Source organism: Henckelia pumila, chromosome 1, assembly GCF_033568475.1.
Source record: "Henckelia pumila isolate YLH828 chromosome 1, ASM3356847v2, whole genome shotgun sequence".
NCBI classification, from domain to species: domain Eukaryota; kingdom Viridiplantae; phylum Streptophyta; class Magnoliopsida; order Lamiales; family Gesneriaceae; genus Henckelia; species Henckelia pumila.
In genome coordinates this window covers 158,230,463-158,252,132 of record NC_133120.1, presented here as the reverse complement: position 1 = coordinate 158,252,132, position 21,670 = coordinate 158,230,463, and the positions used below count along the sequence as shown (strand labels likewise).

General features: G+C 36.0%; 1 protein-coding gene across 1 annotated transcript; it reads left to right on the top strand.

The window, feature by feature from the left end:
- The first annotated feature begins 8,627 nt into the window (after positions 1-8,627).
- Positions 8,628-19,961, top strand: LOC140865766 (AP-1 complex subunit gamma-2-like). Its single transcript, XM_073270564.1, has 18 exons — positions 8,628-8,872; positions 10,154-10,456; positions 10,702-10,843; positions 11,604-11,777; positions 11,865-12,044; positions 12,601-12,755; positions 13,619-13,709; positions 13,987-14,150; positions 14,910-14,964; positions 15,919-16,041; positions 16,136-16,231; positions 17,260-17,387; positions 17,785-17,889; positions 17,988-18,241; positions 18,490-18,744; positions 18,819-19,000; positions 19,112-19,216; positions 19,568-19,961. The coding sequence occupies exons 1-18, from the start codon at positions 8,829-8,831 to the stop codon at positions 19,661-19,663; spliced, it is 2,652 nt and encodes an 883-aa protein (XP_073126665.1). The 5' UTR covers positions 8,628-8,828; the 3' UTR covers positions 19,664-19,961.
- The last annotated feature ends 1,709 nt before the right edge of the window (positions 19,962-21,670 follow it).

Below are 21,670 nucleotides of genomic sequence, written 5' to 3'. Positions count from 1 at the left end.
TACTTGAGGTATATGTGGAATTCGATTATATATCATGTTTTGATATATTATGTGATATTGTATGCTAGTCTCTTTTACTGGGAATATTATTCTCACCGGATTATCTGGCTGTTGTCTTTGTTTGTATGTGTACTTGGCAACAGGTAGGGCAGGACCGAGTCAGAGGCAGCATGGCTAGATGGTTGAGAGGATAGAGTGAGGCTTGGATGTTAGGAGTCGTTTATGTATTCGAACTCCTTTTGGTATTGAATAAGTCTGAACTAGATGGATTTTTATGCATGTTATTTTGTGAGGATTGTATAACTCTAGACCTAATCCTTTGTATCTTGTTGATTGGGATTTTATGTTATTATTGTTGATTTTAGATTTGAAACATGTTCTGTTTTCTGGAAAAAAAATTCTGATCCCAGGGTGCGCTCGATCCTACGATTTTATAGGATCGAGCGCGGCACTTTTTATTTTCTCGACAGAGAGTTCAAGATTATGGTGCGCTCGATCCTGGAATTTTCTAGGATCGAGCGCGGCACTGTTCACTAGAAATAATTTTTTTTAATTGGTGTCTTATCTTTTGGCCTTTGAATGTTTATCGATAGGATTAAGTCTTGATTAGATGATTAGAATCGGGGCCTCACATTAAGTGGTATCAGATAATTAAGATCTTGGACTGAATTTAGAAGAGAGCGGGGTAGATCGAGTCTGCTTGTATTGGCTTCTCGCATGTGTTTGAGTTATTTAATTGATTTATTAAATACGATGCGAGCATGCTTTATTGATTGAGAATTATTTGAATTACATGATTATGTGATTTAATTTATAAAGCATGAATTGATTGAGATATGAACTATAATCATTCATTGGATCCGAGTTCCATCTTTTGAATTGTGTTAGAAGATCAGAGGTTGTGGGACACTGGAATTTTGAGATTGAGATATCTGTGTCCTAATCCCTTGTTTTTAGATGGGTACTCGAAGAAGATTGAACTTGAATACTCCGCCAGTTTTTTCTACGACTGAAACTCCACCTGTAGTGACTCCTCATAATGACCAGGGCGATACGGTTGAGAATCAGATGGATGCCACGGCTACCCCTATGGAAACCTTACTGAAGAGGTTTCAGTCTTTCCGACCACCGATCTTGAAAGGTACGGAGAATCCTGTGGATTGCGAGGGCTGGTTGGATGATATAGATCAGCTTTTTGATTCTCTCGACTATTCTGATGATCGGTGAATTAGATTGGTTATTCATCAGCTGCACGGAGTGGCTAAGAAATGGTGGACCTCAACTAAGAAAGCCATGGAGAACAGAGGTACGCTTATAAACTGGATTCTGTTCAAAACTAAGTTTTATAAACGATTCTTCCCAGTTTCTTACCATAAGGATAAGAATGCCGAGTTCGCAAATTTGAAGCAAGGAAATTTGAGTATCGAAGATTATGTTACCAAATTTGACAGTCTATTGAGGTTTGCTCTACACATTTCTGACAATGAGGAAGCGAAAGCTGACCACTTCATTAACGGTTTGAACCCTGATATCTTTGTTCTGGTGAATACCGGAAGGCCGAATAACTTTTTTGATGCAATGGATCATGCCAAGGGTGCGGAAGTTGGACTGATAAGGCAGAGAGGGAATCAGTTTGCCACTCAGTAACAACAGAGGCAGTTTCAGGCCCAACCGTCCTAATACCAGAATCAACCACCAAGAACTGAAGGTGGTAGCAGTGGAGGTAATAAGAAGAATTACTTTCGTCCCAAAGGAAAATAGTTTAAGAACTCAGGAAGCAGTTCTTCAAGTTCTGGTGGCTCGAAACAGAACAGTTACAGTCAAGGTTCAGGTTCTTCTGGTACTTCTTGTAGCAAGTGTGGAAGTCGTCACTCCAGTGACCAGTGTAGGGGAATATTTGGGAATTGTTATATTTTTCAGCAGACGGGGCATTATGCTAAACTTTGTCCTCAACGGGGCTCTGAGCAAGCACAGAGTGAAAATGCTTCTCGACATTCATCTCAGCCTCAGAGGCAATTGGATGCAGTTCACTCTTTCCAACCTTAACAACAGAATCATCAAGGAGGCAACCAGAATTTGAACCAACCTCCTAGACAGCAGGCGAGAGTGTATGCTCTGAATGAGGATTAGGCTCAGGCTGCACCTGATGATGTGATTGCAGGTAATTGTATGATCTTTGATTATCCTGCTAATATTTTGATAGATACAGGTGTTTCTCACTCTTTCATATCTGAGAAATTTGTGTTGATGCATGTCTTGCCTTTTGAGCCATTACCTGCTGTAGTTTCTGTTACTTCACCTTTGGGTGGAGGAATTGTTTCGAGGAATTTTGTTAGGAATTGTGGATTGAGTTTTGAAGGAAATTTGATCGAGTTCGACTGTATTGTACTTGGTTTGTCTGAATTTGATTGCATAGTTGGCATAGATGTTTTGACTAAGTACATGGCTACAGTAGATTGTTTTCAGAAGATAGTCCGTTTCAGACCAGAGATGTCAGACGAGTGGAGATTCTTTGGTAAGGGTTCTCGTTCTAGAATTCCTTTGATTTCTGTATTGTCTATGACTAGATTGTTGAAGAAAGGAGCCGAGGGATTTTTGATTTATGCGGTAGATGTTTTGAAGTCTAGCCCTGAGTTGATTGATATACCAGTCGTTAGAGAGTTTCTTGATGTGTTCTCGGATAAGATTCCGGGATTACCGCCTATTCGTGAGATTGAATTTGGCATCGAATTGACGTCAGGTACTCAGCTGATTTCTAAAGCTCCGTATAGAATGGCTCCGATTGAATTGAAAGAATTGAAGGAGCAGTTGGAAGAATTGATTGTCAAGGGATACATTCGGCCTAGTGTATCGCCTTGGGGTGCTCCTGTTCTGTTTGTTAGAAAGAAAGATGGCTCTATGCGTCTCTGCATTGACTACCGCCAATTGAACCAGGCGACGGTTAAGAACAGGTATCTTTTACCTCGTATAGATGATCTTTTTGACCAATTGCAGGGTTCGTGTATCTATTCGAAGATAGATTTGAGGTCTGGGTGTCATCAACTGAGAGTTCGTGAAGAGGATGTTCCTAAGACTGTGTTTCGAACGTGGTATGGCCACTTTGAATTTTTTGTCATGCCGTTCGGTTTGACTAACGCTCCAGCAGTCTTTATGGGGTTGATGAACCGAATCTTTCAGCGTTTTCTAGATGAGTTTGTTATTATTTTCATTGACGATATCTTGATCTATTCGAAGAGCCGTGCTGATCATGTAGAGCATCTGAGGATTGTTTTGCAGATTTTGAGAACCGAACAGTTGTTTGCCAAACTGTCGAAGTGCGAGTTTTGGTTGGACCGAGTCCTTTTTCTTGGTCACATTATCTCGGGAGATGGGATTTCTGTCGATCCCAGCAAGATCGAGGCAGTTATGAACTGACATAGGCCAACTTCTGTGCCTGAGATTCGAAGTTTTATGGGTTTAGCTGGGTACTATCGCAGATTTATCCAGGGTTTCTCTTCTATTGCGAAGCCGATTACCCAGCTGACTCAGAAGAACGCGCCTTTTGTTTGGACTGAAGAGTGTGAGAACAGTTTCATTGAGTTGAAGAAGAGATTGACTAGTGCTCCGATACTTTCTATTCCATCAGGTTCTAGAGGTTTTACGGTGTATTGCGATGCTTCTCATTTTGGTCTTGGATGTATTCTTATGCAGAGGAAGCACGTGATAGCGTATGCGTCAAGGCAGTTGAAACCGCACGAGACTCGATATCCAGTTCACGATCTTGAACTCACTGCTATTATTTTTGCCTTGAAGATCTGGCGTCACTATTTGTACGGTGAGTCTTTTGAGATCTTTTCGGATCATAAGAGTCTTAAATACTTGTTTTCACAGTCTGAGTTAAATATGAGATAGAGGAGATGACTAGATTTATTGAAGGACTTTGACTGCGAGATTAAGTATTACCCGGGGAAGTCGAATGCAGCTGCCGATGCTTTGAGCCGCAAGCTTTGTTCTTTATCTCTTTCGACCATCGGTGTGTCTCGTTTGATTGAAGACTGTTGCAATTCTGGATTGGATTTTGAATCAGATAGGAGTCCTATCAGAGTTTGTGCTATCCAGGCCGAGCCAGAGTTGTTTGTGTCGATCAGAGAAGCACAGAAATCCGATGAGAGTATTCAGAATTCGATCGAGAAAGTGAGATCTGGACACCAGTCTGAGTTTCAGGTCAGGGATGATGTTTTATTTGTGAATAATCGTATTGTCGTGCCTGATATTGTTGAGATGAGATAGAGTATTCTGCGAGAGGCACATTGCAGTCGGTTCAGTGTTCATCCAGGAGGCCGAAAGATGTATAACGACCTGAAGAGTCAGTTTTGGTGGAAGAAGATGAAGAGTGACGTTGCGAGGTTTGTATCCCGTTGTTTGAACTGTCAGCAGGTGAAAGCCGAGAGAAAGAGGTCGGGTGGTCTTCTGCACAGTTTATCTGTTCTGGAATGGAAGTGGGATCATATCTCGATGGATTTCATCATGAAACTACCCCGATCTGTTCGAGGATGCGATGCCATTTGGGTAGTGATTGATCATTTGACGAAGTCTGATTGTTTTATTCCGTATCGGATGACATATCGTCACGATCAGATGGCCGAGTTGTATGTTAGAGAGATTGTCAGATTGCACGGTGTGCCGAGATCGATTGTTTCAGACCGAGATCCTCAGTTTACTTCTCATTTCTGGCACAGTCTACAGGAGGCTCTTGGTACTCGTTTGCACTTTAGTACAGCATACCATCCTCAGACCGACGGTCAATCAGAACGGACGATTCAGACTCTGGAGGATATGTTACGAGCAGTGGTGCTTGACTTTGGCACTACTTGGCAAGATTCATTGCCTCTCGTTGAGTTTTCATACAACAACAGCTTCCAGATGAGTATAGGAATGGCACCATTCGAAGCGCTGTACGGAAAGAAGTGCAGATCTCCTCTGTACTGGGATGAGATGTCTGAGTCCCCAGACTTGGGACCAGATATGATTCGTGATATGGCTGAGCAGGTGAAGATTATTCGATTGAAAATGAAGACTGCTCAGGATCGACAAGCGAAGTATGCGAATATCCGTCTCAGACCTCTATCTTTCGATCAGGGAGACCGAGTATTCTTGAAGATTTCTCCGTTTAGAGGTACTGTTAGATTTGGGAAGAGAGGGAAGTTGTTATCGAGATTCATCGGTCCGTATGAGATTTTGCAGAAGATAGGTGATTTAGCCTACAAATTAGCACTTCCTCCTTCTTTATCTAGAATTCACGACGTATTTCACGTCTCGATGTTGAGGAAATATCACCCCGATCCTTCTCATGTTCTTCAACCTGACGAAGTCGAACTTGATGAAACTCTGAGTTATTTCGAGAGACCGATTCAGATCCTTGACAGAAAGGAGAAACAGCTCAGAACCAAATCGATTCCGTTGGTGAAATTTTAGTGGAGACGTCAAAAAGTCGAAGAAGCGACTTGGGAGACAGAATCTGATATGAGACAGAGATTTTCGGATTTGTTTATCTGACGTGAGTCCTTAATTCTATTCTTGATTCTTATTTCTTTCTTATGAGTTGATATTACTGATTTCGAGGACGAAATCTATTCTTAGAGGGGGAGTATTGTAACGCCCCGTTTTTATCTTAATTGAACTTATTTGAGATAATAAGTGATTTCAGAATTTAAGAGCCGACTTTTTATTTATCAGGGACTATTTTGCAAATTTTGGAATTTTCAGGGACTAAAACGCAAAAATGAGATTTGTTATAACTTAGAGACTTGACTAAGTCTTCTTCATTTCCTCCCTTCCTCCTCCAAGTCGCTTATCTCCATTGAAGGCGAGAGAAAAGCTTCCAAGCTTTTGTGATTTCGATTTTAACTCGATCCGTCCGTTGGAATTTGATCTGAAGTTGATATTTGCGATCGCAACATCGAGTGCTCCGTTTGGAAGTAAGTTTCTCTTATTTCTACGAGGTTTGAATTTTTGGATGTCTTTAGAATTGATTGATATTCGGAGAGGATGTTCTTGAGGTTGCTGTGATAGTATATCTAAGACGGTTTGGAGATATATCGACGATCGGATTTGATATGATTTTTCTTATGATTTTCGAAACATAGATTTTTGAGATGTGTTGGGTTTGACTTGGAAATTATGTTAGATGATTGTTATGAGTAGATTGGATTGATATTCTGCTGTCTGCAATTTTGGTTTGATCAGTTTATAGCCATTATGCCGTCAGTTTGAGTTTCGGGATATCATTTCTATTGATTTGATTATACCGAGTTTGATGAGGTTTTGCTATCGATATTGATCGTGACTTCTTCTGTTAGATTGATTCGAAGTCCTTGGAGTTGCGAGATTGCAGCTTCGATCAGTTTGGAAGATTGAGCCGGTATAGTATCGACTTCTTACTTATCGATCGTAGAATTTGAATAGATATTGAATTGAGGTTTGTTATTTTACAGATTGAAGTTTGTGAACGACAAGAAGGTATAAGACGACTTTGGAATGAAATAGGACGATTAATTTGAATCCGGATTGATTCGAGTATCCTAGAAGAAATCACATATTGCATGTTTATATGCTTATTAAACTTATGATTGAATTGATATTTGAATGCATGAGATTTCATATGCATTCATATTGAACCGATTGATTATTCATTTTGAATTAGACGATCTGGAGATATAGTTGAGTGACATTGGTAGACGATTTACTACAAGTATCGATTAACTCACTATAATGCCCTAGAGTCTAGAGGATTAAAATATACCTCATCCACCTCGAAAGGGGAGTTCAGTGTGATTGTTGGATATTTTAACCTCGGGATCCCAAACCGAAGAAAGAAAGAAGAATTCCTTTTGATTATCTTAGTCTGATAATCCAGAAGTTTTAAAGTCATGCATATCATTTTAATTCCACAATTGAATGAATTACTTGAGGTATATGTGGAATTCGATTATATATCATGTTTTGATATATTATGTGATATTGTATGCTAGTCTCTTTTACTGGAAATATTATTCTCACCGGATTATCCGGCTGTTGTCTTTGTTTGTATGTGTACTTGGCAACAGGTGGGGCAGGACCGAGTCAGAGGCAGCATGACTAGATGGTTGAGAGGATAAAGTGAGGCTTGGATGTTAGGAGTCGTTTATGTATTCGAACTCCTTTTTGTATTGAATAAGTCCGAACTAAATGGATTTTTATGCATGTTATTTTGTGAGGATTGTATAACTCTAGACCTAATCCTTTGTATCTTGTTGATTGGGATTTTATGTTATTATTGTTGATTTTAGATTTGAAACATGTTCTGTTTTCTGAAAAAAAAATTCTGATCCCAGGGTGCGCTCGATCCTACAATTTTATAGGATCGAGCGCGGCACTTTTTATTTTCTCGGCAGAGAGTTCAGGATTATGGTGCGCTCGATCTTGGAATTTTCTAGGATCGAGCGCGACACTGTTCACTAGAAATAATTTTTTTAATTGGTGTCTTATCTCTTGACCTTTGAATGTTTATCGATAGGATTAACTCTTGATTAGATGATTAGAATCGGGGCCTCACAATCTATACATAAATATAACAAAAAATTACCGAAGTAAACAATATAGACAGTGCAAAAAAAAGGGAAAGAGTGAATTATACCTCTCAGTATTTAAGCCTCCTATAGTCTGATCTTTTTTCTCGGCCCTCAATTCAATTATATTCAGCCTCATACACATGTGAAGATGTATCATATTACAGACATCATCATTGTTGTTCAAGGTAACATACATCTTGTAGTGTGGAGCTATGTATTGTAGTGACATAGATTGAGGATTAATTTGTTCATATTTGCTTGACAAACTCTGAAATAAATCATCCAAACTAGATCCACTCATAATTGAAATCACAAATAATTTCTTATTACATTTGCAGCAACCCAAAAATGCAAGGTTAGAAGAAGACCCTACTCCAGATTCCATTCTACAAAAATAAAAGTTGTTTTTCAATCAATAAAAGTTCTCGCATATGATATTTGTAGAACTATAATTCATTTAAAGCTGAAATAAGTAACATTTCATCTTTCAACAGCACAAATCAAACAAAATTTCACGTACAAGCATTTCAAACAAAGAACTATATAATAATTCATAAATATAACCTCATAGTTATTTAGAAAAATGTCAATCTAAACCAAATATTATTATTTAATACCTAGAATTTTTCGTGAAATATTGGATTAAGAGTTTTATGAAAATCATATACAAGAGAACCATGGATTTGGGCATTAAAAAATACAAAAAAAATGAAGATAACATTACAAAATATTAGAAGCAAAAAAAATATGGTGAGTGAATAATTTTGGTAAGATAAGATGAGGCTTTTTTTAAATCTTTATTAGAGAGATTTATTATATAGTATAGAAAAATTTAAAATTAGAAAAAAAATTAGTTACGTTAATATAATAATAAATTTAAGTTACTCAAGTATCTCAAAATTTAAAAATTTCTTTGATTCAAAAAAAAAAAAAAGAATTAAAAAATTTTAGGAGAGAAATCATATTATTACCTGCATTATTTTATTAATATATTATTATGGCAAATTTTTTCTTTGCTTTCGGAAATTGCTAACTAGAATTTAGTTTTGGTCTGCCAAGAACATCACACCAAATCCACCCTCGAAGAATTTCATTTCACAGCCAATTCTCACCGTAATAATTGTTGAAGAAAAACGTCAAATCGGTATTGAATTCTCGCTGCATTAAAAATCCCTTCTTGTAAAGGGTCTCAGATCGAAAATATAGCTGGATCTGGTGGAGCTACCTCCGAGTTTCAAAATGGACACGATCATGAGTCAGTTCTCCTCCTCCGCCCGCTTGAGGTAACCACCTGGACGCCATTGGTTTCCTAATTTTCCGTGTTTTCGTGATTCGTTTACTCTGTATGGATCAATTTTGAATGTCCGTGTGATTGTGCGAATTTGATGTTTTAAAGCTACCACATTTGAGTTTATTAGACGTTTTATGATGTGATGCTGCCACTTTGCTGTCTTTTCTAGATGCATTTGTATGGCATTTTCATTTGTTTTTTGTAAGATTGGTTAGGGGATTGCAAGGACTAGGAAAATAAAGATTTATAGGAGCGAAAAGCGTAACGATCAATGTATGGGTGGAGTTGAGCAAGGGGGATGAGTATTTTCTGGGGGTGAAAAATCATTTTTGTAAGAATAACACATCATGTGGATACACAAATTCCTTTGAAGGAGTTCAGAGTTTCCTTTTACTTGGATTCTGCTTAAACTACTGGTTTTTGATAGAAATGGATTGTTAGTCTTAACGAATTACTGAGAAGTTTACCAATTTCAAAGAATTTTGAAATGAAGATGTTGACAATCATGCTAACAAAGCTTTGTTAAATCAGCGTTAAAAACAGTATTTTCACTTGGACGGTGGACAGGGATGATTTGACTAACTTTATCTCTCGTTAGGTGTTGTAATTCTCAGCAGTGTGTATTCACGATGCAGTGGTGATTGGTCTTTATGTGAAAGTAGTTGTGAAATATTTCACGAGCTTGGTTGATTGACATCTTGGTTAATTGATTGGTTCTAGAAGTTGTTTGCTTTTGGAAATTTTTTTATTTAAGTTCTGAATCTCTCTGAATACTCTCTTTTGTTTGTTTCTGAATGTTGATTGAGAATCATCATGATCTTAAAAGAGTCATTATATGAACCCAAAACTTGTTCCTACCTTTTCCCTGAGTAAGAAAAACATTAACCTCCTCTTCTGTTTTTTGATCTATGAAGTATGTTCAATGTACCACGAAAGAGCTTTCTATATAGCTTATGAACATTCACATTCCGTTTTCATAAGATAAAAGAAGTGTTCTTAAGAGTCATAGACCGGGTACACAAAGTCGACTCGAACACGTTTACCCTCTCCCAAATTATTAACCGCCAATTTCAATTAGCGCATCAGCACCAAAGTTGTATCTTTCTATCTTCACCACCATTAACTATTATTAATTCCTTTCTGAATACATAGATTTCTTTAAATTGTTGACTTCTGTTGTGCTATCTTCTATACGTTGTAGTCTGTCGTTCGTTTTCTTTCTGCTAATTTTTACTTTTATCTGTAAAATTAAGTTATAACTCTCATTTGTCAGGGACTTGATTCGGGCTGTACGTGCTTGCAAAACTGCAGCAGAGGAGCGGGCTGTTATAAGAAAAGAATGTGCTTCAATTCGAGCTGCAATTAGTGAAAATGACCAAGATTATAGACATCGCAATCTGGCAAAGCTCATGTTTATTCACATGCTTGGTTACCCTACACATTTTGGTCAAATGGAATGCCTGAAGTCAATTGCATCTCCAGGATTTCCAGAAAAAAGAATAGGATATCTTGGTCTTATGTTGCTTCTTGATGAAAGACAGGAAGTTCTGATGCTTGTTACCAATTCAATTAAACAGTATCCATTTTAAAATAGTATTTTCTGGCTATACATTTTCTATTATCAAGACAAACGAATTCATCCATATCAGTATTTGAATAAACCAATAAAAGGAGAGGGAAATTAGCAATGGAAAGTAAAGGCTTACAATTCTTTGTTTTTTTTATGATTAAATGTAGTCATCATTGATGGTTCGCCACTTCACCTATTTCCTATGGTATTATATTTTTTCTATCCCTTGAGAAACCTTAACTTGTTCTCAGAGATCTTAACCACACCAACCAGTATATTGTTGGACTTGCTCTATGTGCCTTGGGAAATATCTGTTCTGCTGAAATGGCTCGTGATCTTGCTCCTGAAGTTGAAAGATTACTTCAATTTAGGGATCCCAATATCAGGAAGAAAGTAAGTTATTTGTATTTCTCTTGCTGATTGAGATTTTGTATTTCTCTTGCTGATTGAGATTTTTCCTCAATATCATATGTCTGCAGTGAGTTTATAGATCCTGGTAGAGTTCACTGCAATTCTATGCCAGTCTTTATAATTTTTTGGCTATATATTTCTATCACTTTCAAACACTTTGTACTTGCATAACATGGCTTCTAATGAACAAATCTTAAAATTAAAATATTGGGCGTACTAGTAGCTTTGTCAAAAAATGATGCAGTGTGTCATCAAGTAGGAGGCTTGTTTTTAATTATTATATATATTGTTTTGTTAAACTCATTTATCAATCATTTTGAGCTCTCCATCCATTACCATGCACCAGAAGAAAGTTCAATTGGTTGCTTTCTGGAATCCACAATTTAAAAATTTTGAGGTCAACAACGAAAGAAAGGAATCAGAAAATTTCAATTGATACCGAAACCATACCATCTCCGTGGTCATACGTAAGAAATTTCATTCTTTCAAGAATCACCTCCATAGAGCATAAAAAGCTGTGGTCCATTGGGATAATCAGCTTGTCTGTTTTGGGACATTTTTGGAACCTTTTTCTGAGCTTTTTATGGGATTTGAGTTGACATCTGTGTGGTGTTTGAGGCCTACATTTGATTTTTGCATTTCATTTGAATCATATCTATTATGTCCTACAACCTAGTGATTGGATTTTGTTATGAAACATTTATTTGTTCGTGTTAATCCCTATCTTTGTTTTTCAATATAGGCAGCATTATGCACAATAAGAATAATAAAGAAAGTTCCTGACCTGGCTGAAAATTTTATAAATCCTGCTGTTGCATTATTAAAAGAAAAACACCATGGAGTTTTATTAACTGGAGTTCAGCTTTGTACGGATATGTGTAAAGTCAGTGCAGAAGCTCTCGAGCATTTCAGAAAGGTAGTGGAGGTAGTGTATTGGCCGCAATATAGTGGGTAATTGCACTGGATTGTGATATTTTTTTTCTTTCTGTTGTCTTTTTGTTAGAATTGCATTGGCAGCTTGGTCAAAGTTCTAAAGGATCTTGCAAACAGTCCATATGCACCTGAGTATGACATTTCTGGGATTTCAGACCCTTTTCTTCATATTAGATTGCTTAAGCTCTTACGAGAGTTGGGGCAAGGAGATCCTGATGCTAGTGATAATATGAATGATATTCTTGCCCAGGTAAGCTTGTGTTATCTTTGCACCAGTTTGCTTTTCTCAAGTCCACCCTTCTTCGAGTTCTAACTGTTCTCCAGATTTTCAATTATTTATCCTCACTGTAAATAGTTTCACAATGAGTCCAAGACAAATAAATTGTCTGTGCAGCACAAATTGAATAACATTTGGAATAAAGGATTGGGTGAGGTTTTATTTATCTATCTGTTGGAACTCTAATTGTCTTAAGGTTGATTTTTAGTTTCATCTTGTTCATGACGTGAGACCAACTTAATTGATTTCAACTTTGATGTTTAAATAAAGAAGATGAAAACTTTTAGAAATAACCTTACCTGGTAGACACGGACGTGGTGATGAAATTGGGTATTTTTAGTGTCAAATCTGATGAGAAAAATTATGAAATAATGAATCACAGTTCAGTTGTGGAATCTGATTTTTTCATGGTTATTGTTGCATGAAAACATTATGCATTTGGCATAGGCATTTGAATAATCTGTTTTGACAAGGGATACCATGTGCTATATGATGAATCTTCCATTGTTTTGTTTCTTTGTCATTTTAGGTGGCAACCAAGACTGAATCAAACAAAAATACAGGAAATGCAATCCTTTATGAATGTGTTACTACCATCATGAGTATTGAAGATAATGGTGGGTTACGTGTGCTTGCTATCAATATTTTGGGAAGATTTTTGTCCAGCCGAGACAATAATATTAGGTAATCTCCATCCATCTGGTGTAACTATTTTGCACGATTCATCATGAATATGATTCTCTCTCATGTATCATGTTGTATGCTTTATAATCTGTTGAACTAGTGTCATTTGACGGAGGGTCCTAAATGAATATTGTTACTTTTAAGATTCCCTGACGTGGAAGCCATTAATTTTTTCTGGAACTAGGGAACAACTGGGATAATCTTTAGTTGCTCTTAGATGTAATTATGGCTGTTATCTCATTGCTCCATAGTCCATAACAACTCTGATTCTTAGTGGATGGTTTTATGAGCCGTTTAGCTTGAATACTGTTGATGCTAATAAATATTTAGTTCTTTATAGTATTTGTGAAATTCTTAATATATATATTTCAGGCATTTTTAGTATCTGTTGTTTTGGTGTAGTAATTTTATCTAGTTTAATTGTATATATTCATGTATGAAGCACTGAATATTAGTGAGAATATGTTGAAATGAGGCAATATTTTCTAGCTTACAATTAGTCAAGGCCTGCCTTTCCATATCAGATATTCATTAGCACACTAAATGTTTTCTATTCCGAAATAATGTTGTGGCCTTACATCCACCAAATGATGATGAATTTTCCTTCATCTTAACTTTAGCAGAGAAAGCTAATGGCAGAAGCATCAAATGCTTGAAATTCTTGGTACGATGAACCAAACTAGATAGAAGCGGATCAACTCTCATCTGTTAAGATGTGTAGAAATTCAACACAGATCTGTAAAATCATGTTATCGTGTATCGGAAATTAAGTTTAATATGATGCAGTTGCAAATACCATGATTAAATGTTTCAATCTTCTGTCTTATGTGTATGAATGATGGAGTTGAATCTGGTTATTTCAGATATGTTGCATTGAACATGCTGATGAAAGCTATTAATTTGGATAGCCAAGCAGTACAGAGGCATCGAGCAACAATTTTGGAATGCGTAAAGGTATCGTGTTTTTTATATGATGTAATAGATCAGTGAGATAGTACTTTGACACGTTTACCTAAGCATTAATTTTGGATTTTGGTTCTTCTGGAATTTTGTTTTCTTATGGAAAATGTGATTAAACCAAAAAAGTTTAAACCAGATCTTTGTTTGTATATAATTAAAATTTGTGATATGTATTTCTTTTCTACCTTTTTTCCCCATTCCCACCTTGTTTTTTGGTAGTTCTCTTGGATAATATAGTCTCAGCAGCCTATGGGTGCCTATTTTGTATCAGGATTCAGATGCTTCAATCCGTAAAAGGGCCCTTGAACTTGTTTATCTTCTGATAAATGAAAGTAATGTGAAGTCTTTGACTAAGGAGCTCGTTGACTATCTAGAAGTATGTGATCCGGAATTTAAGGGAGAGCTCTCCACCAAAATTTGTTCCATTGTCGAGAAGTGAGTTAATTGGTTAAAAAGTTATATAAGCTTGTTTTTCTTTCATGGCCTAAGAATCTATATAGCCTGATCATGGACATTTGTTGTACTCATGTTTGCATGTGTATAGTAGCAGTTCATGATCCTGATGACTGAATACGTTTTTTCGGTTTAAACATGGGAAGAAGTTTTTAAAAAAAAAATAAATTTTGAGTTATGAAAAATATTGCGATTGATTGATTTTATTGAAATCTATAAGCAATTGCTCTTAGTTTGCGATGAAATTGTAGTTTCAACGAGATATTCAAAAGTTATTCTGTGTCTTTTACCGTGTTAGTGACCTCACATATCTTCTCTCAACCTTAACATGTTTTGTTATGCTAAAACCTTATCTTGTTCCCTTTTTTCTACGGCCTGCTTTTTTAAATTAAACTTGTCTGTAACATCACTCTGTTTGTAACGTGTTGCGCACTTTCATGACACTGAAAATAATATTAAACAAGAAATGTTTTATCTTTAATAATTTCGAGCTATGAAAAAAATTGCGATTGATTTCATTAAAATCTGAAAGCAAAACCTCTTCTTGTTCAGTTTTTTCTAGCTCGTACTTTTTTCTCAATTTAACTTGTCTGGAACCTCATTCTGTTCATTAGTGTTTTGCAAACATTCATGACCCGGAAAGTAGTATCATTAAACAACAACGCAATGGTTATTTCCGTTGACCTGAAACTCTTTTTATTTATTTATTTATTATTTATTATTTATTATGTGGGATTTCAGGTTTTCACCTGAGAAGAAATGGTACATCGATCAGATGCTCAAGGTTCTGTCTGAGGTATGCTTTGCATTTGTGGAACATGTATGATAAAGTCTAGCTGTAAACCTAGGTTTCTTATTGATTTTTGAAACATAGAAATCCATATGTAACTTGAGTTTAAGGCATCAATTATTTTACCTTCATATATTTCACAGACATGGTTGTTTGTGAACCCAGCCTCTATCTTCTCAATTTATACAGTGCTGAGGTTTGCTATAGTTGAAATGATTTACACTTTGTCCTTCATTTTGATGTGCTATTGACTGAAGTAGCAGAGTCTCCATGGTATCTATAGATTTGTGAAGCACAGAGATGTGAATGCTCTATTGTTATTTTGGAAGTGTGCCATTATGAATCAAAAACCTAAAAAATTGATTGCTTGTCGTGATGCAAACGATCATATTACTTCTCTATTAGATACTTGTGAGGCATTAGTTCGGTTACTTTATTGCTGGTCCAAAATCACTCGGGAGATTTTTGGCCTTCTGCACATCCGATGCTTTTGACCTGGTACCTTTACTTAATTTGCTTCATGATGGAAAGGAAAAAGTAATTCAGATTGTGAGATCAACTACAATTCTAGAATCATTCTTGGATAAGAGAACTCTAAAAGATCTGTTAGTGGATGTGAATTTTGTGTAATTATTTGAAAATATTTGTTATTAAACACAAAATTTGAGCAATTTATATTTTTATAATACACATTTGATCATTTTCAACTTCAGAGTTCGACATGTGAAGATCTAAATTCGTTGCCCAGTTGTTCATGTGCTTTGCTATCTCTTAGAAAACATTTATATTTTCAGGTTTCTGTTAGTTCTACATGTCACCCCACAAATTATCTATTGCTCATGAGTTCTTATAAAAGAACGATGTCAAATTCATTTAGTCGAGGAAGAATTTGCTGCCTTGTTTTCACTTTATTCGATTGTCTCGCTTACAGAGAGAATTGATATTTGCGATATTTTGCAGGCTGGAAACTACGTGAAAGATGAAGTGTGGCATGCCCTTATTGTCGTAATTACCAATGCTTCTGACCTCCAAGGATATACTGTTAGGTCACTGTACAAAGCTGTACAAAAAGCAGGTGAACAGGTATACTGTGTTGCGATAGTAGATTGGGTATCAACAAAATTCACCTTTTCGTATATTCTTGTCCTCATGCCTTAAAAATTTCTGTCTCCACCAGGAAACTCTGGCTCGAGTTACAGTTTGGTGCATCGGAGAATATGGGGAATTATTGGTCAGTAATGCTGGAATGCTTGGTGTAGAAGATCCAGTAACAGTGAGTTCATACTCCAGAAAGTTTTTCTTACTGTTTGTTTTCAGTCTTTCCTCAGAGTAGTTTCAATGAGTTGGAGTGTTCATGATATTAAATTTTTCACCAATTTGCGTGCTGTTAGGGAACTGTAACAACAATATTTAAATTGTTCATCAATTTGTATGCTGTATGTTTGTGAACTGTAACTGATATACGCCTTAAAGAACTTAATGTTATTTTTTATGCCAGTACTTTACTTCGAGCTGTAGTATGTTAGGTTAGGCTATCATGTTCAGTTGGTGCTTTTGTGAAAAATGTTTTTCCATTTCCATCATATTTTCTCTCTCCAGTTTGTTGTCGTCTATCTTCCTGATGATGAAATGTTATTCAATTGGCTTGATTCAGGATTGGCAGTTCTTGTAATCTTCAAATTCCTCCTTTCAGTTAGCACTCACTAATGTCTTTATGAGTCTGTACATTAATGGGGTGCTATTGCTTTTCATTTTGGTTCTATCTTCACGATCTACTCATTTTTGTTGGATACACGTAGACGTGATATTGCAATGTCAACTAATTTACAAACTGGATCATATGCCTTCATCAAAATAGTTTTGGCTGAAATAATTTTGAAAATTTTGTTTCTGAACTGGGTGGTTCCCCCAGAATGGATGTTCTTTTTGGCCCCTATTGTCATACAACTTTAAAACTCTTATGATCCATGATAAGTTGTGCCCATACATCCAGAGGTGGTAATTGAGTCCCTTCAAGTACTTTTATTTGCTTGTTCTCTGCTGTAGCTAATTGATTTAGAGTGTCTATCTGAAGCTGACTGAGATGTTTTAAACGATAAATTGGCAATTCTCTTAGCTGAGTTATCATACAACAAGTCTTTTAGAGTTATCATATATGCATGGTTTAATGTTTGGGATGGATAGTTTTAAAATTTTCTTTCACCATCTTTCCGGAGTTCATGTTAATTCATTAATCTTGTGAATGGTGCTTTAAAACTTCATTTTCATGGACAACATTAATATTTTTGCTGTCTAGAGCAGGTAACAGAGGCCAATGCAATAGATGTTGTAGAAACTGTGATTAAGCGTCATTCTGCAGATCTCACGACTCGGGCTATGTGTTTGATCGCTTTGTTAAAGCTATCAAGTCGATTTCCCTCCAGTTCAAAGTATGTTACCATTACTTCTTTGCAATCTTTGATAGGCTGCATTCTCTAGAGCATGTCTACATATTTCCACTGGTCTGCACTCTCTAGAGCATGTCTACATATTTCCACTGGTCTGCACTCTGCAGTAATGTAGTGATGACCGATTAACATCTTCATATTTATGTGTAATATTTTAGCCTGCTTTTTTATTTCTTTTCCTTGTTTGATAGACCTGCATCTGCATTCTATTAATTGTCTGAACTCAGCGATTTCTTGCCTTTACCTTACTTCTGTAAGAATAGATAACATGGATCATTGCATGTACTTTTACGTCTATCATGTCATGGCATCTATATATTTATTCTGTCACTGCTTTAATTTCCTTCATAAGTCGAGCGTTATTTCTAATTTATCGCAGGAGAATAAATGATATCGTAATCCATCAGAAAGGAAGCCTTGTGCTTGAACTGCAACAGAGAGCCATTGAATTCAATTCTATAATTGAAAAGCACGGGAAAATAAGGCACAGATACTAGCTTTTGTTTTCGATTGTCTTTGCACATTCTTCCCTTCTGTTTTCTACAAACTTGGCTATGAGATGATGCAGATGCTTTTGTTCAGGTCTGCACTAGTTGAAAGGATGCCAGTACTTGATGAGGCTACTTACAGCGGTAGGAGGGCTGGATCTGTGCCTGATGCTGTTTCAACTTCTCGAGGATTTCCACCGAAAATTCCAAATGGAGTTGTCAAGCCCATTTCAGCTCCGCTTGTGGATTTACTCGATCTTAGTTCAGATGAAATCCCTGGACCCAGCTCTTCTGGTGGAGATTTTCTTCAGGATCTTCTTGGGGTTGATCTGTCCTCATCTTCTCAAGGTTGATTTTTCCATATGCGTAAAATGTGAAATAATAATCAGTTTGGAACACCATGATATTTTTTGGATTATTGCAGTTATTATTATGCCAAAAGTTCTTGGCAATATTTGACCCACATATTATAGTTCACCAAAAATTTCTGAAAATGAATTAGGGTAACATACATAATCTGTTTTCTTCTGGCATGCCCTTTCATGAAATACACTAAACTGTTGATTTTAAGCTATTCTTTTAACTCAATGTTTCAGGAACTAACCAGACCCAACAGAGTGGCACTGATGTTTTGCTGGACCTTTTGTCGATTGGAACACCTCCATCTCAACCTCAAAATAACTCATCCATGTTCGATATATTGCAATCCGGAAAAGATATCAAAACTTCGGCGTCCGTGTTGGATAATCTAGCATCAAATCCCGCATCTTCAGTACAAACCTTTTCTCCAGTTGGAAGTTCTTCAATGATGGATTTATTGGACGATTTTGGGCCTAGCTCATCAGTGCCTGGTATATGTCATCAGCCTCTTTACCTTGCTGCCATTATTATAATGTTCCTTGTATTTTGACACCTTTTCTTTCAGTTGTAGAAACAAATGGCCCATCCTATCCATCAATTGTTGCATTCGAAAGCAGCTCCTTGAAAATAACCTTCAACTTCTCAAAAGAACCTGGAAACTTACAGACCACTTTAATCGATGCTGAATTCATGAACAAGTCACCCGATATTTATTCAAATTTTGTATTCCAGACTGCTGTCCCGAAGGTATTTTAAATTTGAAATTTGCATGTGCTGAGAAGAGACAAAAGTTTTGGTTGGAGAAATTTGGGACCCTTTCCATTCTGTTCTAACATTTGTTTGTCATTTGATCTGCAGTTTCTTCAATTGCACCTGGATCCTGCCAGCGGTAGTTCACTTCCTGCAAGTGGTAATGGATCAATCACTCAGAAATTACGAGTTTCAAACAGCCAGCATGGCAAGGTAAGTGAAGGCTTGCAGATATACATATGTATGCATCTTTCAATTGATTTTGAACTCTGGAAGAATGGTGTCTTCCCGTTTCCATAGTGTCTCTAAGAAGCTATCATAAAATAATATACTGGTCCCAAAGTGAAAGGGCACCCCTATAAACTTGTTTCGTTATGGATCTCTTTCTGTTTAATAAAAGGGCATATTTGAGCTCATATGATGTTTTCGAGTGCAGATTGATATTTTGAGAAGTTTTTAGTGTTTAAAAGCTCATAAGAACTCGAATCAAATCTTTATACAATCTTATTTTCTGTTAACCGTGCTGTCAGCTCTTGTGTGTTGACATTGTGCTTTCATTACCAGAAACCACTGGTCATGCGCATCCGGATAAACTATAAGATCAACGGCAAAGACGTTTTAGAGGAAGGGCAAATCAACAATTTCCCCCGCGAGTTGTGATGCAGAATGGCGCCTGAAAATGTATTGTTAATTCTCACGACACAGAATCATATTCTCACGCAGCTTGTAGATTCAGGTCAAAATTCATTGTTTTGTTTCGGGCCGAGCTGAGCTGGTTGCTGGTTTCAGTTGTTCCTAAAAAGGTAATTTATTTACACCATCACAAGGCTTCTTGTAGCGCCATTGAATCGACTTTTTTGACTTTGACACCGAATGATGAAAGCCCTGATGCCAAAATTTTCCCTGTTGCTTCTATTTTGTTAAAACTTTGATTTATCACACAACACTTTGTGCCTGATTCCAAATGCATATTTGAAATATAGATGTTTGAGTACAGTGACAGTATGAAACTCTGAACACAGCTGTTGAATTCCGATGTCCGATTGGACGCAAAGAACTTGAGAAGCTTGATGAGTATCGAAAATTTCCAGGGAACCGAACTACGTATGTTCTTGGTCGGTAGTAAATATAATGTTTTAAAAAGCATAATGAGCATTTTTCCCTATCAAAAGCCGACATAATGTTTGGATCTCTATTTTCCTGCGTTTATTTCTGCCCCAAAAATTTAACTACAAATCGTTTTATATTTCGAATAAGCATGGAGATATGATTATTGTATGTTATCAATTTTTCTTTTCACTTTTTTTTTAGAGTAACTTTTTCTTTTTATTATCATATAAGATCTTTCTATCATATATAACATCAAGTTTTAAGATGGATATCCAAGCTTCACATTTGAAAAAAAGATTATTAAAATTAACGGTAGCTTTGAACGAGTTGATCGACATATTGTCACATATATGGTCTCAAATATTAGCAGACTTGGATGTTGAATTCAAGACCTAGTTTTTCGTAGGCATTAGGTGAAGGGTCTTGTATATATTTAAGTGTCCACATACATACACAAATTCATTGAGATCATGTCAAATGTCAAATGTCAATTTTGTGAGATAGTATGATCCGACATATATAAAAAAAATATTATTTTTAACTACAAACTTGGCTTATGCATATAGATCCTTAAAATTATCTCATCAAAAATTTACTTGCACACACTAATTAATGCACATGGTGTGGCATATACACAGGCGGCTCCAAGGGCAGGTTACCTAGGTCTAGAGTCTCCTTTTGACAGGAGCCTCAATTTTTAAATTTATTATTATTATTATTATTATTGTGGTTGTTGTTGTTGTCGTCGTTTTTTAGGCTTTTCTATTAAAATTTTAGAAATTCTCTTAATTATTTTGTTAGAAATTTGAACAAGTGGTAAATTTTTTGTATTCTTTAAAAAAACATCTTTCTTCTTTAAAAAGATCTTTTTTTCTCCATTAAATTAGGCCAACTATCTGTCTTTTTTTTTAATTGAATATGATTTTCTTGTGTATTTGTGCATTATGGTTGATGTTTTTATTTTTAATATATAATTGATTTGGTTTTTAGTTTTCGAGAGTCTAAAATCTTGTAATTTACTTATTCGGTTGTTAGACTTATTTTTACTCCATTCAATTTTAATTATTCTTTGCATCTAATTTGTATTTTGTTTTAGATTTGTTGTGACAAAAAAAAATTATTTATGATTTCTTAATTTGACGATTCTTATTTTATTTGTATTATTCACTTATTCATCTCTTCGTGAGAATAAGAAGCTCATTGAGTTCTCTTTTAGTTTAAGTTTTAATTTTTTCTTCTTTCAATTCAATCGTTTATGTCATTATTTTTAGTTTCAAAAATTTGGAATTATCTCTAGATAAAATAATCATATCGATATTTAATAAAAAAAAAATTATATAAGACCTTCTCCTGACAATTCATCTACGACTTCTAATTTTCCGGAGAGGGCCTTGCCTGACTGCATATAAAACGATGGAGTATTCTGTATATTAAGGATGACGCCGAATCTGATAATTTCGAATGGAAAATCCATGTCTTTCTGGAGGAGCGAAATTTCTATGTTTTAAAAATAAATTCATATATACATGGACAATTTCCCCCTCATGGCCTCATTTT